The following is a 23,196-nucleotide window of genomic DNA, read 5'->3' as shown; positions in this document are numbered from 1 at the left end:
CAGACGTCTAGGGGGCACAGTCCCGTTGTGTCACTCAGGAGCCGATACATGTCCTGTCGGGGGAGAGGAGACAGATCGTGTTGCGCTAAACAAAATATAGAAAGTAAGAGGGCTTCCAAAAATATTCTTCAATAAGAAACAACTGGTTGGACTATACTTGGTTTATTAAATGTCCGCAAGTAGATAATCTACAAAAATACAAAATTTAATAGAAAAAACACCCACCTTCACCACATTAATAAAATGAGACACTCTAAAGCCATAGGTGTCAACCACAACAGCCATACACATCTTCTCATATGAGTACTATTTCCATTTAGTCTAAAGCCCTGTGTAAATATATACAGAGGATATCCTCAATAGTGGAGTAGATAGGGCTAGTTATGGTAATAATAAGAATTCATGATGGGGCTCCAGAAATACACTGTTCGGTTTTCCGGGGTATGTCCACACGTTATTCAAGAAACATAATGGTGCACGCTGTTCACAAGTTGTCACCAGATAGGACACGCTTCGCTCATTCTTATGGGAATCTTATCCCCAGGCACTTGGAAACAATGTAACTTTATGAGGAAACAAGCAGTTAGACACTGGTATACATCCCCTAAATGCTTGTGGGGGGTAAATACAGCTTACCACTTGACGTCTTCTGTCAGTCACAGCCCATCAAGTTGGCATTCAAACTAATGTTCATTTGAGTGATGGGCAGTTGCGGATCATTCAATATGTGATATGATTTGGCGTGTACTGGTATGTATCTATTTCAGGGAACAATGTCCGTGCAGGTAAACTTTCCTTACAGATGGTGCAGCGTGAAGTAGCCTGATGTGCGGCGTCTTCCCGACACCGTGCGGAGATGGAGCCGATCAGAGACTGAATTGATGGGATGGTTAGCTATGCGGGTGGAGCATCCATGTCCTCACCACCGTAAGCGTGATGAATTGATGCTTATGTGTTTCGCTTGTTCCCAAGCTTCTTCAGAAGTACTATGAGAAGATGTGTATGGCTGTTGTGGTGGCCACCTGTGTCTTTATTTAGATGAGTGTCTAATTTTATTAATGTGGTGAAGGTGGGTGTTTTTTCTATTCAATTTTGTTTTTTTTGTAGATTATCTGCTTGCGGACATTTAATAAACTAAGTATAGTCCCACCAGTTGTTACTCATTGAAGAATTTCTTTTTGGAAGCCCTCTTTTACTTCCTATATTTTGTTTATGCCTTATCAAATTCAGAAGAGCACTCCGGGAGGTTGATTGATTAGACAATCCATTCCCGGAGATGGTGTGTGTGTGTGTGTGATACATGAATGGGGAACTTGGTACTATTAATTTGTTTTTATGTAGTTTGTGTTGCAATGAAGGTTTAATAAAATATAGGTGGAGTAAAGAAAATAATGTATATAAATGTGCCTCTCAATGAGTGTAAATGCAAATGTGCTTCTCAGGAAGTATACAAATAAACAATAATAACAAATCCCCACAATGAAAAGTGCCAAAAGTTTGTGCTGGTTATACATAAACATCAGCTAACAACTTCATATCCGTACAGCAACTGGTGTGATATTAAACCAAACATAGTGAAAATTATAAAATAGGAAGTCTAAAAAACAACACACTGATGGTCTAATGCAGGGGTGTCAAACTGAATTTCATCGTGGGCCACATCAGCATTGTGATTGGGCCGGTTGTATCTTCTGTAAGATTAGATGTCCAGTGCATCCCTTCCCCTTTACATTAGATGTCAAGAGCCTCCCCACCATCAGAAGTTGAGTCCCCCAATCTCCCTTACATCACAGTGCACCCCCCCCCTTCCTTATGCTGCTGCTGGGAAGAAGCTGGATGCATTACTTGAAAGCAGAAAGTAAGGGTCGGGAGTAGGACCAGAGGAGGGCTGGAGCGAGGGCCACATGAAATGGCCTGGAGGGCCGGATTCGGCCCGCGGGCCTTGTGTTTTGACACCTGTGGTCTAATGAATTAAAGTGCAATGTTATAAGTGCCTATTTCAGTTCATCATAGTGAATAAAGTGTCTGATTCCTTCTTTCTGTTATGGTGACACCTCTGTTCTCTCAAGCCACTCACCTTACTGCTGTAAGGTAACAGCACTGGGTGAATGGCTTTCTTTTAGGATCCGTATGTTTCCACCAGTCTCTAAGGGTGTTGCTAGAATTGGCCCGACTTGTGGATCTCTAAAATGGATAACTGCATCCTGGGGATCCCCCCCCCCCCCCGATAGCCTCCGTAGTGGTGGTGTGTGAGGAAAAGAAGTCTCCAATAATGTAATAATGTTTGGGATATTTATTGATAAAAACAGCTGGTAGAGTACTCACTTTTGACAGTTACTGTCACGAACATAAACTCCACCAGCAGCGAGCTTGTAGTCCCATGTCACTTCCGGTATGCCTGTTGCCTTAGGAATTCAATTTTATTAATTTTTTTAAATAGAGGTTTCATTATTTAGCTTAACCTACTGTATCAGAAGATGTTGGTAGGTCATTGAAGATAGAAGTGAGAGGTCACCTGCTATTGCTGCTCTGCCAGCTCCCTGACCTCATTCAGATATAACCTGGCTCATGATTGTGTATAACAATAATGCATTATCAGTATTAGATCAGGCAGTTAAAAAGTCAGCAACTGTCTGTTCTGGGGACTTTTTAGCTTTGTATTGTAACTCAAACTTAAGAGTCATCCTTGTACAAACTATATCTGGTCAAATACCAATAGGATTTGAACAATTATATTGAAATTCACAAAAATCTGAACATTTGATAGTAATGGTCTTAACACATTTTATATGAAAACCCTGTAAATGGTAAACATGCCAATGTTTTATATTTTATGTTCAATTTAGGATGCGCATACACATTACAATACATATAATTTTTTTTCCTGAATGAAAACCAAATGAAACAATTAGACTTCTGCTCATTTGAGAAAGAAATTCAATTTTTCTATTTATTTTTTCCTTGTCACTGCAATTGAAAACAAACATTGATTGGACCCCATTCGCTTTTAGATACTAGAATAATAGATTTTTCTACTACTTTTCAGACTACACGGATCGGCTATAACATTATGTCCATTGGTAGGTAAAGTGAATACGATTATCTCGTTACAATGGCATCTGAAAGTCAGTGGGATATTTTAGGCAGCAAGTGACCCTGCTGTCCCTGACGATGTGTTAAAAAGAGAGACAGTGGGGGTGCTATAAACAATGAACTATAATAAATATAAATACACACAAGTAAAAAACATGCATAGAAAAATTCCCCCAACCTGCTTGGATCACAAAATATTGTTGGTATATATACTATGCAACTATATACTTCATACATTGCTGTATCCCACTAGCAGAATTAGAAATATGAACAAAGTGACATTGTGCTATATTGAAATAATAGTGCATCAATAAATGACAATTGTTAGTGTGGTGAATAACCACTGTTGGAAATAAAATTAAAATATATTAAGTCCTTGAATAAAGTGCTGAGTACATAAACAAAGTCCTTCAAATTCTCTGCAAAATGCTCCACCTTCACTGACTGTGAATAAACACCCAAAGTGCTCAAAGTATGGATGGCACCTTACCACATGTTGACCCTTTTTTGGCAAAAAAGAGCTCAAAAGACAATGCCTTTGCTGCATATAGGACCCAGAAACCTTATGTTCAGAAGACTTCAATAGTGATATAAGAAACAAAAGAGATTGCCGCAATAGTATAATTCTTTTTTATTTAAAAATTCCATGTAAAAGAACGCCAAATGGCTGCTTACTTGTAGGGGTGCCCCAAACCCGGCACTGAGGCTGAATGGCGTATCAAAGATGTGGGGGGATAGTCCCTTGGCTGCATAAGCTAGCGTGCGTTCCACCTCTGAGCCAGCGGGACCGGAAGTTGTGTACTGTGCGTGACCAGGTACCGCCTCGACGTACGTTTCGTTACCACGTCATCAGGAAGCGTACCTGGTCACTTGGTGAACTTAAATGTGTATCAATTAGCTGAGGGGAGGGGATTAAACTGAATACAGCCTCTGTCCCGGCTCCAACGGCCAAACGATATTCCATACTATCTTAGTTTAAAACGGTCTATATATTCCCGTGCATCGGGTTGCATACCTAAAATGCAAACCTAACTACGGGTAGCATTTACAACAATAAAATACATTTTAATTAATATGGCTTACATTGATTATAAATGATACATGTCTATAAAAACCATAACAGTAAAATAATGGGATAATACCAAAAAAAATAAGAGAACTCCCTAGAATACCAGGATAGTCTGTCTATTCATTGGTTAAGAAACAATTTAGATCTAGTTCTATATTGAGGCCCAGCGGCTGCATAGTTCTTAGACGATACAAACATTGGGTCTCATTCTGGGATATAGCTTTTTTTAAGGTCAGTACCTCTCCAATGGCCCTATCTATCCCATAAAAAGTTAATTTGCAAAGATCATGACATTGGGAAAAATGCCTAGATATGCTGTGGTTGGGGAAGTCTTTGATGTTGGCCACATGCTCATTAATCCTAATCATTAGTCCGTCCCACATACTGGAAGGAACAGGGACATTCCAGCATGTAGGTAACGTGCTTAGAGTAAACAGATAATGAGCGGTTTGATGGTGAATTCTTGGGTCACATTTGCCTTTAATTTACTGATTTTCTTAGTGTGTCTGTTTGTGGTCTTGCAAGACCTGCACCAAGTGCAATAGTGAAGTCCAGACCCATCCAAAAATGTTAGAGGTTTTTCAGGAGGATCTGGTACATTAGGTGCAATCATATTCCTCAGACCCGGAGCCCTTCTGTAGATACATTTTAGGTTTTGATTGTAAAACCTTTGCCAAATCGGTACCCTTGAGCAGGATAGGCCACATTTTTTTTAAAGTTTTCTCCACACTTTTATAATGTCTATGGAATCCTGAAAGAAACGCCACATCTTGTTGGTGGGAAGGTTTCTTTCTGGAAACCAACAATGATTCCCTGTTCAAATTGGAAACTTAATCTTTAGTGTTCATTAATACTGATTGGGGGGTAAGCTTTCTGATGAAATTAGAGTCTAATGAAGGACTCCAATTTTATGGTCAAACACACTTGCCTACGATGTGAATCTCTTAGCTGCATGATGAAATAGGGGCTCATTTACACTTGGTTCAAATTCAACACACATTAACCACTTAAGGACCACCTCCTGCACATATACATCGGCAGAATGGCACAGCTGGGCACAAGCACGTACCTGTACGTCCTCTTTAAGTGCCCAGCCCTGGGTCACGGGCGCGCGCCCGCGAACTGGTCCGAAGCGATCGGTCCCCGGAGATGAACAACAAGGAGAGCTGTGTGTAAACACAGAAATAGAGAGAAATAGAGTTTTTTTTTTGGTGTTATTTGATCACCTCTGTGTTTTTATTTTTTGCGCTATAAACAAAAAAAGAGCGACAATTTTGAAAAAAAATTAAATATTTTTTCATTTTTGCTATAATAAATATCCCCCAAAAATATATAAAAATACTTTGTTTTTCCCCCTCAGTTTAGGCCCATACGTATTCTTCTACCTATTTTTGGTAAAAAAAAATCGCAATAAGCGTTTATCGATTGGTTTGCGCAAAATTTATAGTGTTTACAAAATAGGGGATAGTTTTATTGCATTTTTATTATTAATTTTTTTACTACTAATGGCGGCGATCAGCGATTTTTTTATTCATGACTGCGACATTATGGCAGACACATTTCGGACAATTTTGACACATTTTTGGGACCATTGTAATTTTCACAGCAAAAAATGCATTTAAATTGCATTGTTTATGTGAAAATGACAGTTGCAGTTTGGGAGTTAACCACAGGGGGCGCTGAAGGAGTTATATTTCACCTAGTGTATGTTTACAACTGTAGGGGAGTGTGGCTGTAGGTCTGACGTCATCGATCGAGTCTCCCTATAAAAGGAATGACACGATCGATGCAGCCGCCACAGTAAAGCACGGGGAAGCCGTGTTTACATACGGCTCTCCCTGTTCTTCAGCTCCGGGGAGGGATGGTGAGGGGGCGGCTATCATCCCGGATCGCTCCCCGACGTATGTACCGGGGGGGGGGGGGTCCAGATCGGACCCGCGGAAAGGCAGGGACGTACATGTACGCCCATCTGCCTGTAAGTGCTATTCTGTGGACGTACATATACATGCGGCGGTTAAAGTGCAATTATTTTAATGAATATAAACTGCTAAATACCTTTTTCTAATCAGCAGTTAGAGCAGTCTTGTGACTTCTATCAGTGTCCAGCCAAGCACCGGTTAAATCTTGTAGGAGATGTTTTCTGACTGTCCTATGAAACTGAATGACCCTTTGTCTGGACATTGCTGATTGGCCTTGTGCTGATCACATGCACTCTTCCAAGAAAATAAAAAACTTCTCTAGCAATACACACTAAACTGAGCATGTGACTTTATAGACTCTGTTATCAGGAAATTCTCAGACAACAGTGGAAGAAGGGGAGGATCAGAGAAGCCTGGATCAGAGGATTAACCCCCTTAGGTTCCACAGTGATTATAAAAAGCATGCTTTACTTTATATACAGACTGATTTTACTGTTGTGGGTTTAGTAACACTTTAAAGTCTCTCAAAATCTTTAGGCGCTTCAAGCAAGCTTTGTCATAGACTTCTATGGATGCTTTGACGCACTACTAAAGCGACATGGGGTATCAATTTTGAAGCAAAGCAAACGCAAGGTGTAAACAGAACTATAAGCTAACAGTTTTATTTAGGCAGCTGCTTTGGCATTCAGAGAGCTTTAAAAAAAAAGTGTGTTTAAAGCATGTGTAAACAAGCCTATAATATATAATCTCTATCTGCATATGAAAAATACCTTCTAGGAGCCAGACACATTGAGGTCACTTTCATTTGACTGTATCTAAAGCCGTACATGTTTTAACTTTGGATTAGGTAAGGTAAAAAAACTCATCAGTTTGCTTTTGTTTGTTTTTTTGTGTACATTTGAGGAGATTTCCATTCACTTCCTGTCCTAGAGACACAAAATGGAGTTCAAGGAAGTCCCCTCTTAGACGGATGTCATTGAACCCCCATGGGACGATTTCCACTTCACCCCTGTTGTGGTGACAACTAACATTTTGGATTTTCCATAATTCATGTCCCAAAGGTAATAGTCACCAGGATAAACAGAGTATGAATCTTCCTGATGGGGAAACGCGTGATGAAGTGTATTTGTATCTTGCATATTCACTTATGTAGTGTGTTTTGGTTGCATAATATAATTCACATACATAGTCTGTTATTTTTTTCCCTTTTAAACAAAAATTTTATATTTGAGTTGGTTTTAGCAGGTTATTAAACTTTAATGAAAATTTTTATAAAATGACTTAAAGGGTCAAAAAATATGGCTGCTGGTGATGAAGTAAATCTGTTCATTGCTTTCCTGGGGACTCTAACAAAGGGGTTTCCTTGCCAGGAATTCCAGAACTTCCTCCAGCTACTAGCAACTCCAATGTATAAATACATATTAAAGCAAAAGATAAGACCTTAAAAAAAATACAAGGCTGAGAGGGCATTGTCACTCAGCATTCCAACTGTACAAAGAAGAAAATTTGAAATGTAGAGCAGCTAAGATTGAAAACGAAAGGCACATGGAGGAGAGTAAAAAAAATCTCAAGAAATTAGTTAAGTATATAAATAGTAAGAAAGGGAGGCCAGAACATATTGGCCCCATAAAGGATGATGATGGGAATTTGGTTACAAAAGACAGAAAGAGGTGGATGCAGTAACCAAGATGGTAATGTTAATTTCCATAGCATGTCACAGGAAACACCCTCATGGCTTACAGAGGACAGTATTAGAAATGGACTTAAAAAACCTAACGCAAATAATTCACCGGGACCAGGTGGCTTACACCCGAGGATCCTTAAGGCACTCAGCCAGGTGATAGCCAGACCATTGTTCCTAATTTCTGTGGACAGTTTACTGACTGGAATGATACTAGCTGATTGGAGAAAGGCCAACGTTGCACCAATATTTAAAAAAGGGCAGAACTATATCCCTGGGAACTTCAGGGCAGTTAGCCTAACATCAATAGTCTTCAAGCTATTGGAAGGGATGTTAAGAGATTACAGTGCCTTGAAAAAGTATTCATAACCCTAGAAATTTTCCACATTTTGTCATCTTACGACCAAAAACCTAAATGTATTTTATTGGGATTTGATAGAGCAACACAAAGTGGCACATAATTGTTTTTTTTACAAATAAATATGTGAAAAGTGTGGTGTGCATTTATATTCAGCCCCCCGAGTCAATACTTTGTATAACCACCTTTCGCTGCAATTACAGTTGCACGTCTTTTTGGGTATGTCTCTACCAGCTTTGCACATCTAGAGTGACATTTTTGCCCAATCTTCTTTGGGAAATAGCTTAAGCTCTGTCAGATTGGATGGAGAGTGTCTGAACAGCAATTTTCAAGTCTTTTTACATATTCTCAATTGGATTTAGGTCTGGACTTTGACTAGGCCATTCTAACAAATGATCATGCTTTGATCTAACAATTCCATTGTAGCTCTGTATGTTTAGGGTCGCTGTCCTGCTGCACAGTGAGCCTCCGCCCCAATCTCAAGTCTTTTGCAGACTCTTAAGCCCTGTACACACGCTCGGTTTTCACGGCGGTAAAAAGTCCGCCGTAAAAACCGAGGGGAAAGTCGAGAACCCGGCAGGAATCCCGGGCCGTGTGTATGCTCCATGGTCACTGCCTCGCAGAGTTTCCCATAGGGTATTAGTAAATCTGGCGTAAAAAGCGTCCGGGAATCCAGACGGGAAAATAGAGCATGTTTTCTATTTTCCCGGCGGGATTGCCGTCTTTTTTCCTGACGGGAAAACTGCTAGGAAGCATACACCCGTCCGGTTTTCCCGACCAACAGCTCTCTTGGCAGTTTTCCTGGCAGGAAAACTGGTCGTGTGTACGGGGCTTTACAGTTTTTTTTTTTTTTCTAAGATTGCCCTGTATTTGGCTCCATCCATCTACCCATCATCTCTGACCTGCTAATCTGTCCCTGCTGAAGAAAAGCATCCCCACAACATGATGCCACCACGTTTCACGATGAGGATTGTGTGTTCAGGGTGATGTGCAGTGTTAGTTTTACACCGCACATAGCGTTTTTCTTTTAGGCCAAAAAGTTTAAATTTGGTCTCATCTGACCAGAGCACCTTCTTTCTTTCAGATTTGTCGAGTGAATGACTAATAGTTGTCCTGTGGACAGATTCTCCCACCTGAGCTGTGGATCTCTGCAGCTCCTCCAGTTTAGGTGGATGGCCATATCTTGGTAGGTTTTCAGTTGTGCCATACTCTTTCCATTTTCCAATGATGGATTGAACAGTACTCCGTAAAACGTTCAAAGATTGAGATTTTTTTCATAACCTAACCCTGCTCTAAACTACTCCACAACTTTATCCCTGACCTGTCTGGTGTGTTCCTTGACCTTCATGATGCTGTTTGTTCACTAATGTTCTCTAACAAACCTCTGAGGGCTTCACCGAACAACTGTATTTATATTGAGATTAAATTACAAACAGGTTGACTCTATTTACTAATTGGGTGACTTCTGAAGGCAATTGGTTCCACTAGATTTTAGCTAGGAGTTAAGGGGGCTGAATACAAATGCATGTCACACTTTTCAGATATTTATTTGTAAAAAAAATTGAAAACCATTTATAATTTTCCTTCAACTTCACAATTATGTGAGTAGGGATGAGCCGAGCACCCCCCCCCCGTTCGGTTCGCACCAGAACCTGCGAACAGACCAAAAGTTTGTGTGAACTTTAGAACCCCATTAAAGTCTATGGGACTCGAAATTTTGAAATCTAAAGTGCTAATATGCAAGTTATTGTCCTAAAAAGTGTTTTGGTACCCGGGACCTGCCCCTGGGGACATGTATCAATGTATACTTTACCACCACCCCCCCCCCCCCCCCCCCCCAGGTACGAAAGTTAAAGGAATATTTCTCTTTTATTGTTTCACTTTAAGCATTCTTAAAATCATTGCTCCTGAAAAAAGTCAGTTTTTAAAACTGTTTTTTGCATTGATACATGTCCCCTGGGGCAGGACCCAGGTCCCCAAACACTTTTTATGACAATAACTTGCATATAAGCCTTTAAAATTATTCGACTCAAACTCGAAGCTCATCCCTAGTCTTGAGACGGAAGTGTCATCAGCACACCATGATCTCTATAATTGGGTCCAAAGCTTGGTATAAACAAATAAAGGACGTTTCAGAGCCACGCAGGACCCCCTTCATCAGGCAAGTGATGCCCCTGATGAAGCGGTCCTGCGTGGCTACGAAACTTCGCTTTTATTTTTTGATACTATGATTTAAGTTTTGGACCCAATTTTGGAGATCCTGGTGTGTTGGTGACACTTCCTCCTCATGATTGCAGTTGGTTCCAACCGTTGGTGATTTCAGCACCCAATCTAAGATACGGCCGTTTGTGCAAGAAATCCGGAAAGAACGAATATGTGCTGGCGTTGTGGTGTGGCCGAGGGCAATATGCTCCATATTTTTTGGTTGTGTCAAAAACTGCAGGCATTTTGGGCCAATGTCTGAGATATGATAAGACAGCTGACAGGTCAGGACCTGGGTTCTGAACCACCCAGATATTCATCTTTCAGAGCTTTCTAGGCGTAAATATAGTAATTTGATGACCGTTCACCTTCTGAATGCAGCCAATCATGTGTATCAGCTCTCTGGAAGCGGGAATCATCTCCCTCTGTCTCGCAGTGACTTAAAAAAATAGCTGAAATATATACTATGGAAAGAGGTAGCGCTACTATTCAAGGCAGAGAAGAGAAGTTTAATAAAAAATGGTCAACATGGTCAGCGTATGTCTGCTCTAGAGAATATGGCTGTGCACTGGCGGAGGCGTAATAGAGGAATATTTTTTTTTTCTCGTTTTTTTTTTTTTGGTTGGTTTGTTTTTGTTTTTTTGTTGTGCAGGCTTGATAAATAGGAAGGACGATGAAGATTATCTATACCGTCAGTATATCTAGAAAAGGAAACATTTTGGAACTGAAATGCTCTGTAAATTCCTTCTATTGCAGAATCGATTTGAGATATGTTATATATCTTTATATATGTGATACGTATGCAATTGAAGTATGTTTGTTTGCATAAAATCGATTAAAAAACAATAAAATATAGAATAAAAAAAAGAACATAAAATCCCAATAAAATATATTGACGCTTTTGGTTGTAACATGATGAAATGTGGAAAATTTCAAGGGGTATAAATACTTTTTCAAGGCACTGTATATCCAATATTTCAGTAATGTATTCATTCATGAAGAATCATTCTTGCCAGACCAATCTGTTAACCTTCTACAAAGAAATGAGCTGCCATCTAGATAAAGGAAGGCCTGTAGGTGTGGTGTATCTGGATTTTGCAAAGACATTCAATACAGTTCCCCACAAATGTTTGCTTTACAAACTAAAGTATTTTGGCATGGACCATAGGGTGAGTACATAAACTGAAAACTGGCTAAAGGGGCGAGTCCAAAAGGTGGTGATAAATGGCAAGAACTCAAAATGGTGTGATGTGGAAAGTGCCCCCCCCCCCCCCCCAAGTATCTGTCCTGGAACCAATCCTGTTTAATTTATTCATGAGCGATCTGGAGGTTGGAATAAATGGCTCAATCTCAGTATGCGGACGATACAAAGCTAAGCAGGGCAATAACTTCTACGCAGGATGTGGAAACCTTGCAAGAAGACCTAAATAAATGAATGGGGTGGGCAACTACATGGAAAATTAGGTTTAATATTAAAAAATTTAAGGTAATGCATTTGGGTGCAAAAATATAAATGCTAGTTGCTCGATAGGGGGAGAACCTCTGGGGGAATCTAGGATGGAAAAGGACCTGGGGGTCCTAGAAGATGACAGGCTCAACAATGGCATGCAATGCCAAGCTGCTGCAAGCAAAGCCAACAGAATATTGGCATGCATTAAAAAGGGGATTCACTCTAGAGATAAAATAATTCCCCCACTCTATAAGACTTTGGTCCGGCTGCACCTAGAGTATGACGTCCAGTTCTGGGCACCAGTCCTCAGGAGGGATGTTCTGGAACTAAAGGGAGTCCAGAGTAGAGCAATAAAGTAATAAAGGGACTGGAGGACCACAGCTATGGGGAAAGGCTACAGGTATTGAACTTATTCTCTCTGGAGAGGAGACACTTGATTTGGTTTATTCACTTACCAAGTTTTAAGTATAACTAAAGGCAAAACTAGTTCTGATGTGTGTGTATATATACAAGCCAGTGTATACAGCTGCAGTACAGTTTATATTCTTTAGGTGGCAATACAGAGCTAACAAAAACAAAAAATAAAGAGGTTATTTATGTGACACTTGTACAGCACAGTCCCTGACAGCACAAGTGCTATATATGGCCTCTTTCGTATTGCAAGCACTAACCAAGCTCACCAATTGTATTAACTGCTTGTCGACCAGCCGCCATCATTTCCCACATTGCCATTCGACAGAATTCAATCTATTGACTTCTGTCGAACAGGGATGGCCACACATGGATTAAATATTGGTTGAACAAGCTGCATTTCAATCCAAAAATAGCCACCTTAACGCTAACTCTTCTCTTTTCTCTCTTCTCTTTCTGTGAAAAAAATGAGAGGCTAATAAGAGCCCACTTTTTTTCACAAAAACAGGTCCATGATTTCCAGAAAAGTTTCCGTAATTCTAAGGAGCAATTTAAGGCCAATTACACTCTTAGAAATCAATTTAATAAAAAAAAAAAATGTATCTAAAAAAAACTTTAAAAAACATGACCGATGGGATAAAATCCGATGGAATTTTCCGTCGGAATTCCGTTCAAGCTGTCTTGCATACACACTGTCAGACCAAATTCCGACCGTCAAAAACGTGGTGACGTAAAACACTACGACGAGAAGAGAAAAATGAAGTTCGATGCTTCCGAGCATGCGTCGACTTGATTCTGAGCATGCATGTTTTTTTCCCTGTCGGAGTTCCACACAGACGATTGGAATTTCCATTGGAAAAAAATAAAGCATGTTCTATTTCTAAACTCCGACGGAAAAAAGTCTGATGGGGCCCACACACGGTTGGAATATCTGATGAAATAATTCCGTCTGACTTTTTTAATAGGAAATTCCGATTGTGTGTACGAGGCAACACATCATTATTTTTCTAAGTAAATATATTTCTAAAGGTGTTATTGACATGAACTTTTCACCACATGTCAGTAAAAACCCATGCAATCCATACAATCCATACATACAAAAAAAACAAATAAGTTCAGAAATTAAGTTGTGTATAATAATATGGAATGACACTTGGAAAAAAGTATTGAACACGGAAAAAAAAGGAGGTGCAAAAGGCATGGAAAGCCAAGACACCAGCTGAAATCTATCAGTAATTAGAAAGCAATCCAAACAATTAACCACTTGACAACCGGCCCATTGCCAAAGTACATCCTGTTTTTAAAGATGGATATCTCGGTAACGGCAGCAGCTGCTGCCACAATCGAGGTATCCATCTTTAGTGGCAACGGTCCTGTAAACGATAACGGCGGTCTCCGCGGCGAGATCGCCGTTATCGGTGGCGGGAGAGGGCTCTCCCGCCGCTCTCCCACGCCCTCCGCCGCTTGCCGGAGCCGTCGGTAGCGGCAGAGGCGATCGGGACCGTTTGGCTGCTGACTGGGGATGAGACTGAAAGAAAAATCTCCTTCGCCCGTCCCCATAGCTCTGCTGGGCGGAAGTGACGTCAAAACGTCAGTCCCGCCCAGCCTCTTAAAGCAACATTTTTTTTTTTTTTTTGTCATTTGAAAAAATGACTTTTTTTTTTATTTTTTTTTTTTATTTTTTTTGCATTTAAGCCTAAATATGAGATCTGAGGTCTTTTTGACCCCAGATCTCATATTTAAGAGGACCTGTCATGCTTTTTTCTATTACCTTGTAATAGGAATAAAAATGATAATTTTTTTATTTTATTATTTCAGTGTAAAAAATTATAAAAATAAATAAGAAAACCAAAACATTTTTTTTTTAAAAACGCCCCGTCCCGACGAGCTCGCCCACAGAAGCGAATGCATACGCGAGTAGCGCCCGCATATGAAAATGGTGTTCAAACCACACAAGTGAGGTATCCCCGCGATCGTTGGAGCGAGAGCAATAATTCTAGCCTTAGACCTACTCTGTCACTCAAAAAATGCAACCTGTAGAATTTTTTAAACGTCGCCTATCGAGATTTTTAAGGGTAAAAGTTTGACGCCATGCCACGAGCGGGCGCAATTTTTAACCGTGTCATGTTGGGTATCATTTTACTTGGCGTAACATTATCTTTCACAATATATAAAAAAATTGGGCAAAAATTGTCTTATTTTTTAATTCAAAAAAGTGATTTTTTCCAAAAAAAAGTGCGCTTGTAAGACCGCTGCGCAAATACGGTGTGACAAAAAGTATTGCAATGACTGCCATTTTATTCCCTAGGATGTCTGCTAAAAAAAAATATATAATGTTTGGGGGTTCTGATTAATTTTCTAGCAAAAAAATTTAGATTTTTACATGAAGGAGAGAAGTGCCAAAATAGGCCTGGTGATTAAGTGGTTAATATCAGCTGGTTCAATCTCAACTGGTGGCCTATAAAAAGGTGTCTCACAAGGAGCTGCGGTGGCTCAACGCGATTGGCACTGCGCTGACAAGCCATTCACCTCTGCAGCTATGGGTTCGGATCCCGGTCTTGGCTACATGTGAATTGAGTTTGTTGGTCTCAGCCCGGCTCCTGGTGGGTGCGCTATGCGAGGTAAGCCTGCACTTAGTACGCCCACCCCCTTCCCACAAAAAAACACCACACTTACACGCACTCGAAATTGAGTAACATGCACGCACTTTGACCACGCGGTCTCTAAAAAGAGAGGCGAAGGACTAACGGGGCTGGTTGAGCGGGTAGATCCTCTCACTCCCTTGTAGGGAGTCCCTCTGCCCCGTTGGGCTTCAAAGCGGAGCAGGTAGGGCGGGCTGTGTGGGAGAACCCCCTCACACACCCGCCATTGCCACCCGGGGCATGGAGAAAGGTGGCAGATTGCCTCTGGGGGAGGCTCCCAACTCCTGCAGTCCGGCTCCTCTCTCGAGTACACGCACAAAAATACACTTAAAAAAAAAAAGTGTCTCATTACCAAGGTTTTGCACAAGAAACATCTAATGATAGGCAAAAGCAAAGACCTTGTTGTTGCAAAATATACTAATGGCATTGATTACAGAAGGATTTCTAATCTTTTGAATGTTCCAGTGAGCACTGTTGGGGCCATAATCTGGAAGTGGAAAGAACATAATTTCACCATAAACTGGCTACAACCAGGTGCTCCTTGCAAGATTTCTGACGGGGGAGAGGGAAAAAATTATCAGAAGAGTTGTCCAAGAGCCAAGGACTATTTGTGGAGAGCTTAAGAAAGACCTTGAATTAGTAGGTACAATTGTTTCAAAGAAAACAATAAGTAATACACTCAACCGCCATGGCCTGTATACATGCTCACCACGCAAGACTCCATTGCTGAGGAAAAAGCTTAACACTGAAGAAATGGCAGCACTCCAAGATCCATCAAAATTCTTGTTTAATAAACAAACATCCCAAGTGTTACAAACAGTTCAAATGGTAGACGCGTTTCACACACTAGGTGCACTAAAAGCCGGTTCACACTGGGGCGACTCAGCCGCCTGACAAGTCACGTCCCATTCTATTCAATAGAACCGTTCTAATAGGAGCGACGCAAGTCGCTCCGACTTAGAAAAAGGTTCTTGTACGACTTTGGGGGCGACTTGCATTGACTTCTATACAGAAGTCATTTTGCAAGTCGTCTTTAGGAAGCCTTGCCGAGTCGCCCCCAAAGTCATGCCGCTCCAGTGTGAACCGGCTCTTATTCATGAGGAAAAAGCTTGTTGAAGCTCATTTAAAGTTTGCTACACAACATTTAGACAAGCCTTTAAAATACTGGGAGAATATAGTCTGGTTAGATGAGACCAAAATTGAACACCCACCATGCCAACAGTGAAGTTTGGAGGTGGGAACATTATGGTGTGGGGCTGTTTTTCGGCATACGGTTCTGGCAAATGTCATGTCATTGAAGGAAGGATGAATGAAAAAAATGTACCAAGACATTCTTGATAAAAATCTGCTGCCATCTACCAGGATGATGAAGATGAAACAAAAGTGGACATTTCAGCAAGACAATGATCCAAAAACACAAAGCCAAGGATACTCAGAATTTATGATTTCAGAGACTATGAATGATAATACAAAAACATTTCTTTCACTCATGGTTAGTGTTTGGCTGAAGCTATTTATCATTCAACTGTGTTTGCTCTTTTTAAATCATAATCACAACAGAAACTATCCAAATGACCCTAATCAAAAGTTTACATACCCTGGTGATGTTGGCCTGATAACATGCACACAAGTTGACACAAAGGGGTTTGAATGGCTATTAAAGGTAACCATCCTCACCTGTGATCTGTTTTCTTGTAATTAGTGTGTGTGTATAAAAGGTCAATGCGTTTCTGGACTCCTGACAGACCCTTGCATCTTTCATCCAGTGCTGCATGACATTTCTGGATTCTGAGTCATGGGGAAAGCAAACGATTTGTCAAAGGATCTGTGGGAAAAGGTAGTTGAACTGTATAAAACAGTAAAGGGAATTGAGAATGCCAATCGGCAGTGTTCAAAATCAAGAAATGGAAAATGAGGGGTTCTGTTTAAACCAAATCACGGTCAGGTAGACCAACTAGAATTTCAGCCACAACTGCCAGCAAAATTTATTCAGGATGCAAACACCACAAATAACTTCAGGTAAAATACAGGACTCTCTGAAAACATGTGGTGTGTCTGTTTCAAGATGCACAATAAGGAGGCACTTGAAGAAAATGGGCTGCATGGTCGAGTCACCAGAAGAAGGCCTACTATACACTATCAGAGCCTCTCTATCTTTTTCATGACACGCTATGTGCCTTTGAGTCTGAAATGTCCATAAGAGCAATCTGATCAGCGGTGAAGCAGGTTTGAAGCGCTTGGAACACAGGCTGTGTTAATTACATGCTTTCGCTGATCCTCTGTCGTGGGGGAACACGTTTTTCTGGTAAGCAGTGATTCTCTCCATTGGTGGAGGACTTCACATTAGCCTTTGTCACCAGAGTTTGATGAGCCTGTATTCACCAATCGATGTTAAGAAGTTTGCACAGGTGGACATTTTTTTATTTTGCCTATGCATATGTATGGACTTCATTTTAATTTTATTTTTTACTTGGACATTATAATTTCATTTATTTCACGTTCATGGATTTTTCAACACTCTATATTTAGGCATTTTTTATTTATTTGGCTATCATTCACTCAACATTCCCATATTTCAGTAATTTGGGGTCGATTAGAGCATTTGTGATCTATGTATGCTTTCAGGTACCGCGACTTTATATATTTTTTCTTTGTTCGCTGTTTATTGTTATACAGGAGAGTCGCTGCTTCCACTTTTTCGCTTGACAAAGCCCTTCAGGTTTTGCAAGCTGGTTGAATTTCTTAGAGCAGTTTCTTTTTTTCTTTTTTAATTTATATCAGATGTGATGTAATTGACCAGAAGTCCAGCCTCTAAACGTTTCATCACTGGACATCATGAGGGCTGCATGAACATATAAAGCAAATACTTTTTTGGATTGTGATTGGATTTTGTAATGTGTGGCAATATAATTTTCACACTTTTGCTCTTTGGGCATAAACAGTACACTATACATGCATATTATAAATATATATACTGCATATGAGTTTATTTTATTTATATCTAATTAGCAATTTGTAGTTTAGCACATTTAGGAAGTGCTGCTTTTTAATCTCTGTTTTATTGATTTTATTTTTTCATATTCAATAGAACAAAAATCAATTTAACATTATCTACAGATATATCCAAATAGACATTGTGGAATGGTGTTTGATAGACACTCAAACATGAATATAGTTGTGCCATTAAGAGGTATGCGGATAAACGCCTTATCCAAATATTTACATCCCTTTATTTAAGGGATTTCAAAGGTTTTCTGCATTTTTGACCCATACCAGAATCATTAGTAGTGTTTCTATTTTAGCTATACGCTTTGTGTACTTAGATTCTTTGTAAGTGCATTTTATGAAGGGGGGGTTCTTAAAGGAGAGATTGTGATACAGGCGTATTATATATGTTGATCTGGTGGGTTTAACCTTTTTAAGGTCTTCACGAAGTGCGGTCATGGGATTTATGAATTGAGAGAATATTCTCATGCCCTACAATCCTGTTGTGGTGAATCACTCTGGGACTTATATAGTTGTACTCACTTTTATGAAAAAGCACACAAGGTGGTAATCACCAGAGGAGCGCTTCTAATGCTATTTGAAGATGAGGATTTAAAGCATGCAATAATACTAAATGATGGACAGCTGCTGACAGTGCAAGGGATTGTTTTATAATTTTGTGTTTTTATGAGTGCTGGGTTGAAGTGATTTATTTGCTTCAGTTGTGTTGTTTGAATGTTTATATTTTACCTTGGTATCAAAATTGTTCAAACCTGTCTAACTATGTGTATCATACAATACAGGGGTGAGATCTGGAGGAATATTATAATTAAAATGTTTAAGAATAGGGTTGGAAGTTAGGGAAGGGTGGAAGGCCTAAAGGAGAGTTCAGGTTGGGGGTGGTTAGGATGATGGGGATATTGCCCTCACGTCTTAGAATCTATTTTTATTAATTGATGCATGTGTGTAACTTTTAAACTGCATATAAACCATACTTGCACAGATAATGTGTTTCTAAACTTGAGGTGGGGTTGTTGTAGATGAATATGTAGTTTTAGGGTACATAATTATTGATGTATTGCACATACCTATTTCCCAGGTTGGGGCCTTAATCAAGTTGTGTTTGATTTGGTACAGTAGGCTATCCCCAAGCGGCAGCACCCACAGTGTGGCAGGAGCCTCCAGAGCTTCCTTCAGGAGCAGAACCCATTGAGACCACACCATCTGTGCCCTTCTCCGATGTTACTGGGGTTCCAGCCGATGCCTCCGAGCCAGACCCCACATTTGAGGATCCTCTGGGTAACAGTGATGGTATGTGACATCTTTACATTTTTATACAATGTATCTAATATACAATTATCTGTCTGAAGGAAGAACTGTCCACATTGTCCATAACATCCAGAGAGATTCCCTCCACTCCCATACTACTCAGCAGGAATGAATGCTTATGGTATGGACTAGAACAGGGATATCCAAACTATGACCCTCCAGTTGTTCAGGAACTACAATTCCCATCATGCCTAGTCATGTCTGTGAATGTCAGTTTTACAATGCCTCATGGGACGTGTAGTTCCATAAAACAGCTAGAGGGCCGTAGTTTGGACTAGAAGAACAATTCTTCCCTCACAAACACAGGGTAATTTTTGAATTTGTGCTGAGAACTAGGCAGTCTACTATTTTACTCAAATAAGCTGTTTTGCTAATGGAAGAACTTTTACACTAGTAAATATGGTGTACTCCAAGTTAAAGAACCACTAAACTGAAGATAGAAAAAAAAAATTATATAAATGCAAACTATATTTAAAACTATAAAAGTACCAACGGCTATATAAAACATGATGTACTGTAGCTGATGCATCCAAAACTTTGTATCAGGAAAAAGAGGTCTGCCAGTGAAGTTCCAAAACTTCAAAAGATTTTGTTTAACCATTGATAGCACAAAATCAGTAATGGTAGCAGAACACCTTAACCTGTTTTGCATTATAGGGCCTAATTGTAAGGCTCATGGCTGAGCAATATAGTATGAAGTGCGGTAAGGCTTCTGACATAGCTCCCAACTGTCCCTGATTTTGAGGGACGGTTCACTGATTTGGAACAAAGTCCCTCTGTCCCTCTTTCATCCTCATTTGTCCCTCATTTTGGTCTGATCCATATAGTTGTATATAAAATGCACTATTTATCTTTCAAAAAGTGTTTCCCAGTGCTAAACCTTTCATTCAATTTCTAGATTGCTGCATTTGTAAATTTTAAAAGCCAGTGTAAAGGAATAGTAGTGGTAAAAAAAAAAAACACTTGTGGGTTTAACTTTTTTTTTTTTTATATATATATATATATATATATATATATATATATATATATATATATATATATATATATATATATATATATATATAATTCTCCTTTAAGGGGGCATGGCAGGGGGGTCTGTCATATGCCTACATACTTTTGCTAATAGGTGTCCTTCGTTCTGAACTTAAAAAGTTGGGAGGTATGCATTCTGCTACCATTGCTGATTATATTCCTCTAATGCTCTCTTTGCCCTTTTTGATACACTGTAATCCTTACTGGGAAAAGCCATGGTCTGTGGGGGCTTTCTGGATCTGGACATGGAGCTGGGTTCCCTGGCAGCAGCAACATTCATTCACTTATATGTGAAACTTTGCTCATTAGCCTATTGCTCTTTATGAGATACATCCATTAGCAAAAAGAGGAGGTAAAATGTGTAAAAGATGTCTACGGTTTAAAAAAATTCCATTATTAAAGTGGAACTTTAGTCAGAAAATTAAGTCCCTCTAGATTTAGGCTGGCCCCTTTTGCAGGTATAGCTACTATATGTAAAACATTAAAAAGAAGTGCCTCTACTGTTTAAAATGACTGGCACAGAGACTTGGAGAATGCTTCCCCCATTTTCTCTTGGCACAATTTGGAGTAGAAGTGAAGGGGGTGTTTCCTGTCTGACCCCAGTTACATATTATGAACCACAAGAGAGTTCAAGTACCGTAATTTCCGGCGTATAAGACGACTGGGCGTATAAGACGACCCACTAATTTTCCAGGAAAAATGTTGGTTTTGGGATATACTCACTGTATAAGACTACCCCCTTCCTACTAGTCTTTCTGGAAGCTGAGGGGTAGCCAGAACCGCTGACAGGCTTTTTCAGATCTCACTGTGCCATTACATTACATTCCTCACTGTGCCATTACATTACATTCCTCACTGTGCCATTACATTACATGCCCCCACTGTGCCATCACTTGCCCCCACTGTGCCATCACTTGCCCCCACTGTGCCATCACTTGCCCCCACTGTGCCATCACTTGCCCCTCACTGTGCCATCACTTGCCCCTCACTGTGCCATCACTTGCCCCTCACTGTACCATCACTGTGCCATCACTTGCCCCTCACTGTGCCATCACTTGCCCCTCACTGTGCCATCACTTTCCCCTCTCTGTACCTGAACTTGCCCCCACTGTGCCTGAACTTGCCCCCCAGTGCAATCACTGCAAACTGTGCAATCACTCACTTTTTTTCTGAATAGACTTGCAGGCGGTGACAGTCTCTGTGCTGCGAGCATCAATGATTTGAAAGCCGCACCTTCTCCTCAGACTGTCCTGTGTTAGGCGGAACACAAATTTTCCCAGCAGCGCCTCTGTTCTGTGTTCCGCCTATCACGGACGTCTTCTCATCTCGTCCGAGGATGAGAAGGCATCTGTGATAGGAGGAACACAGAACAGAGGCGCTGCTGGGAAGATTTGTGTTCCGCCTATCATAGAACACTCTGAGGAGTAGGAGCGTCTTTTAAATCATTGACGCTCGCAGCACGGAGACCGTCCCCGGCGTATAAGACGACCCCCGACTTTGGATGCATTTTTTTGCATCCAGAAAGTCGTCTTATACGCCGGAAAATACGGTAATCTTATTCAAAGTGACTTTGACACATATCCCTGTGAGTCAGGTGTCTGTTGTACCAGCTGAAACTGATGCAACAGCAGCAACATTGACTAAATGCTGCAAGCACTAATTTCTAACTGGACACAATGTAGTCAACTTTTTAGTAAGCCGCTGCTCCAGGTCTATGATGATAACCTGAGGTGGAATATCTCGTAGAGTGCCAGCCCCGGCCCACCTCCGTGAGAAACTTGTAAGAAAATAAATGGCTGCACATCCAGGAATTCCGATTGGTGTTATCACTTTGAACAATAAAAGGCAATCGGAATTCCTGGATATGCAGCCATTTCTTTTCTTACAACACTCATGTGTACCAAGCTGCACAGTCACCCCTTTTTCCCTCAGTGTGGATTGATATAAGTAATGTGTGCCACATTTCCCCTTGCATAAGAGACAGGAATTTCGAGATATCCATGTAACCTTAATTGTATTAAGATTAAAGATATCGGAGTCTCTCCTCCAGTTCATAACATACAATTAAACCCATGTTTTTTGTGATCCCTTCTGCAGGTTCCCTGGGTCCTGGAGCTGTCGCTGCCATTGTTCTGGCCGCCCTCCTTGGCGCCTCTGTTCTCATCGCCCTGATTGTCATCACCCTCCGAAAATTCTCTGCTGCATAAAAGAAAATCAAATCGCATCCACTCTTCATGGGCAAGCTGCACCTGTGAGATACGTTACCAGAAAAAAGGCCCATTCTTTCCCACAAAATGGCTTGATGCTGTATTGCAAGAATTTGTGTGCTGGCTTCACTAAATCCAAATATTGTAAACATGGGCCTTGTAGAAAACCAAAAGTCACCCTCCCTGCACCAGAAGAAAATAAAATACCTGTCTGAAAAGTCTCCATTATGATGATGTAAGATATACATTATGCTGTAAATGTATTTAAAAAGTATTAAATAGAATATGAAAATAGAAGTATGCTAATACTGTTTTGGAAATGATTGAGGTGACAGCTGCTGTTGCTAAAGCACCTGGAGGGACAGATCGGTCACTGAGAAAGATGTGCAATGAGAGATCTGCCACTCCTTGTACACCATGACCTCCCTGATGGAACCGGACGCTTGCTTTTCTTCATTAGAGGGATTAATTGCACAAAGATAAGCTAAGATCCACACAATCTCTGTGATGACAAGTGCTCTTCACACTCTGTACCCCTGTATAGTCTGATGAGCAGTAGCTAATTCTGTTGCATTTCTGTTTTTTTGGATGGTTGTATCAACTCTTAAGCCCTGTACACACGATCGGATATCTGATGGAATCTAATCCAATGGATTTTTTCGTCAGATATCCGATGAAGCTGACTTTCATCGGTCTTGCCTACACACCATCGGTCAAAAATCCGATCGTGTCCAACGTGGTGACGTAAAACACTACGACGTGCTGAGAGAAAAATGAAGTTCAATGCTTCCGAGCATGTGTCGACTTGATTCTGAGCA

The 23,196-nt window shown here is 40.4% G+C and overlaps 1 protein-coding gene across 1 annotated transcript in view; it reads left to right on the top strand.

The window, feature by feature from the left end:
* Window positions 1-22,684, top strand: part of SNORC (secondary ossification center associated regulator of chondrocyte maturation) — a 42,484-nt gene extending 19,800 nt beyond the window's left edge. Inside the window, exons 2-3 of the mRNA XM_040348949.1 lie at window positions 18,948-19,121; window positions 22,269-22,684. Coding sequence (XP_040204883.1) covers window positions 18,948-19,121; window positions 22,269-22,378 — 284 coding nt within the window. The 3' untranslated portion in view covers window positions 22,379-22,684. The remainder of the gene's footprint in view (window positions 1-18,947; window positions 19,122-22,268) is intronic.
* The last annotated feature ends 512 nt before the right edge of the window (window positions 22,685-23,196 follow it).

The sequence above is a fragment of the Rana temporaria genome, chromosome 4 (assembly GCF_905171775.1).
Source record: "Rana temporaria chromosome 4, aRanTem1.1, whole genome shotgun sequence".
Classification (NCBI taxonomy): domain Eukaryota; kingdom Metazoa; phylum Chordata; class Amphibia; order Anura; family Ranidae; genus Rana; species Rana temporaria.
This window is presented reverse-complemented; position numbering and strand designations above follow the sequence as displayed.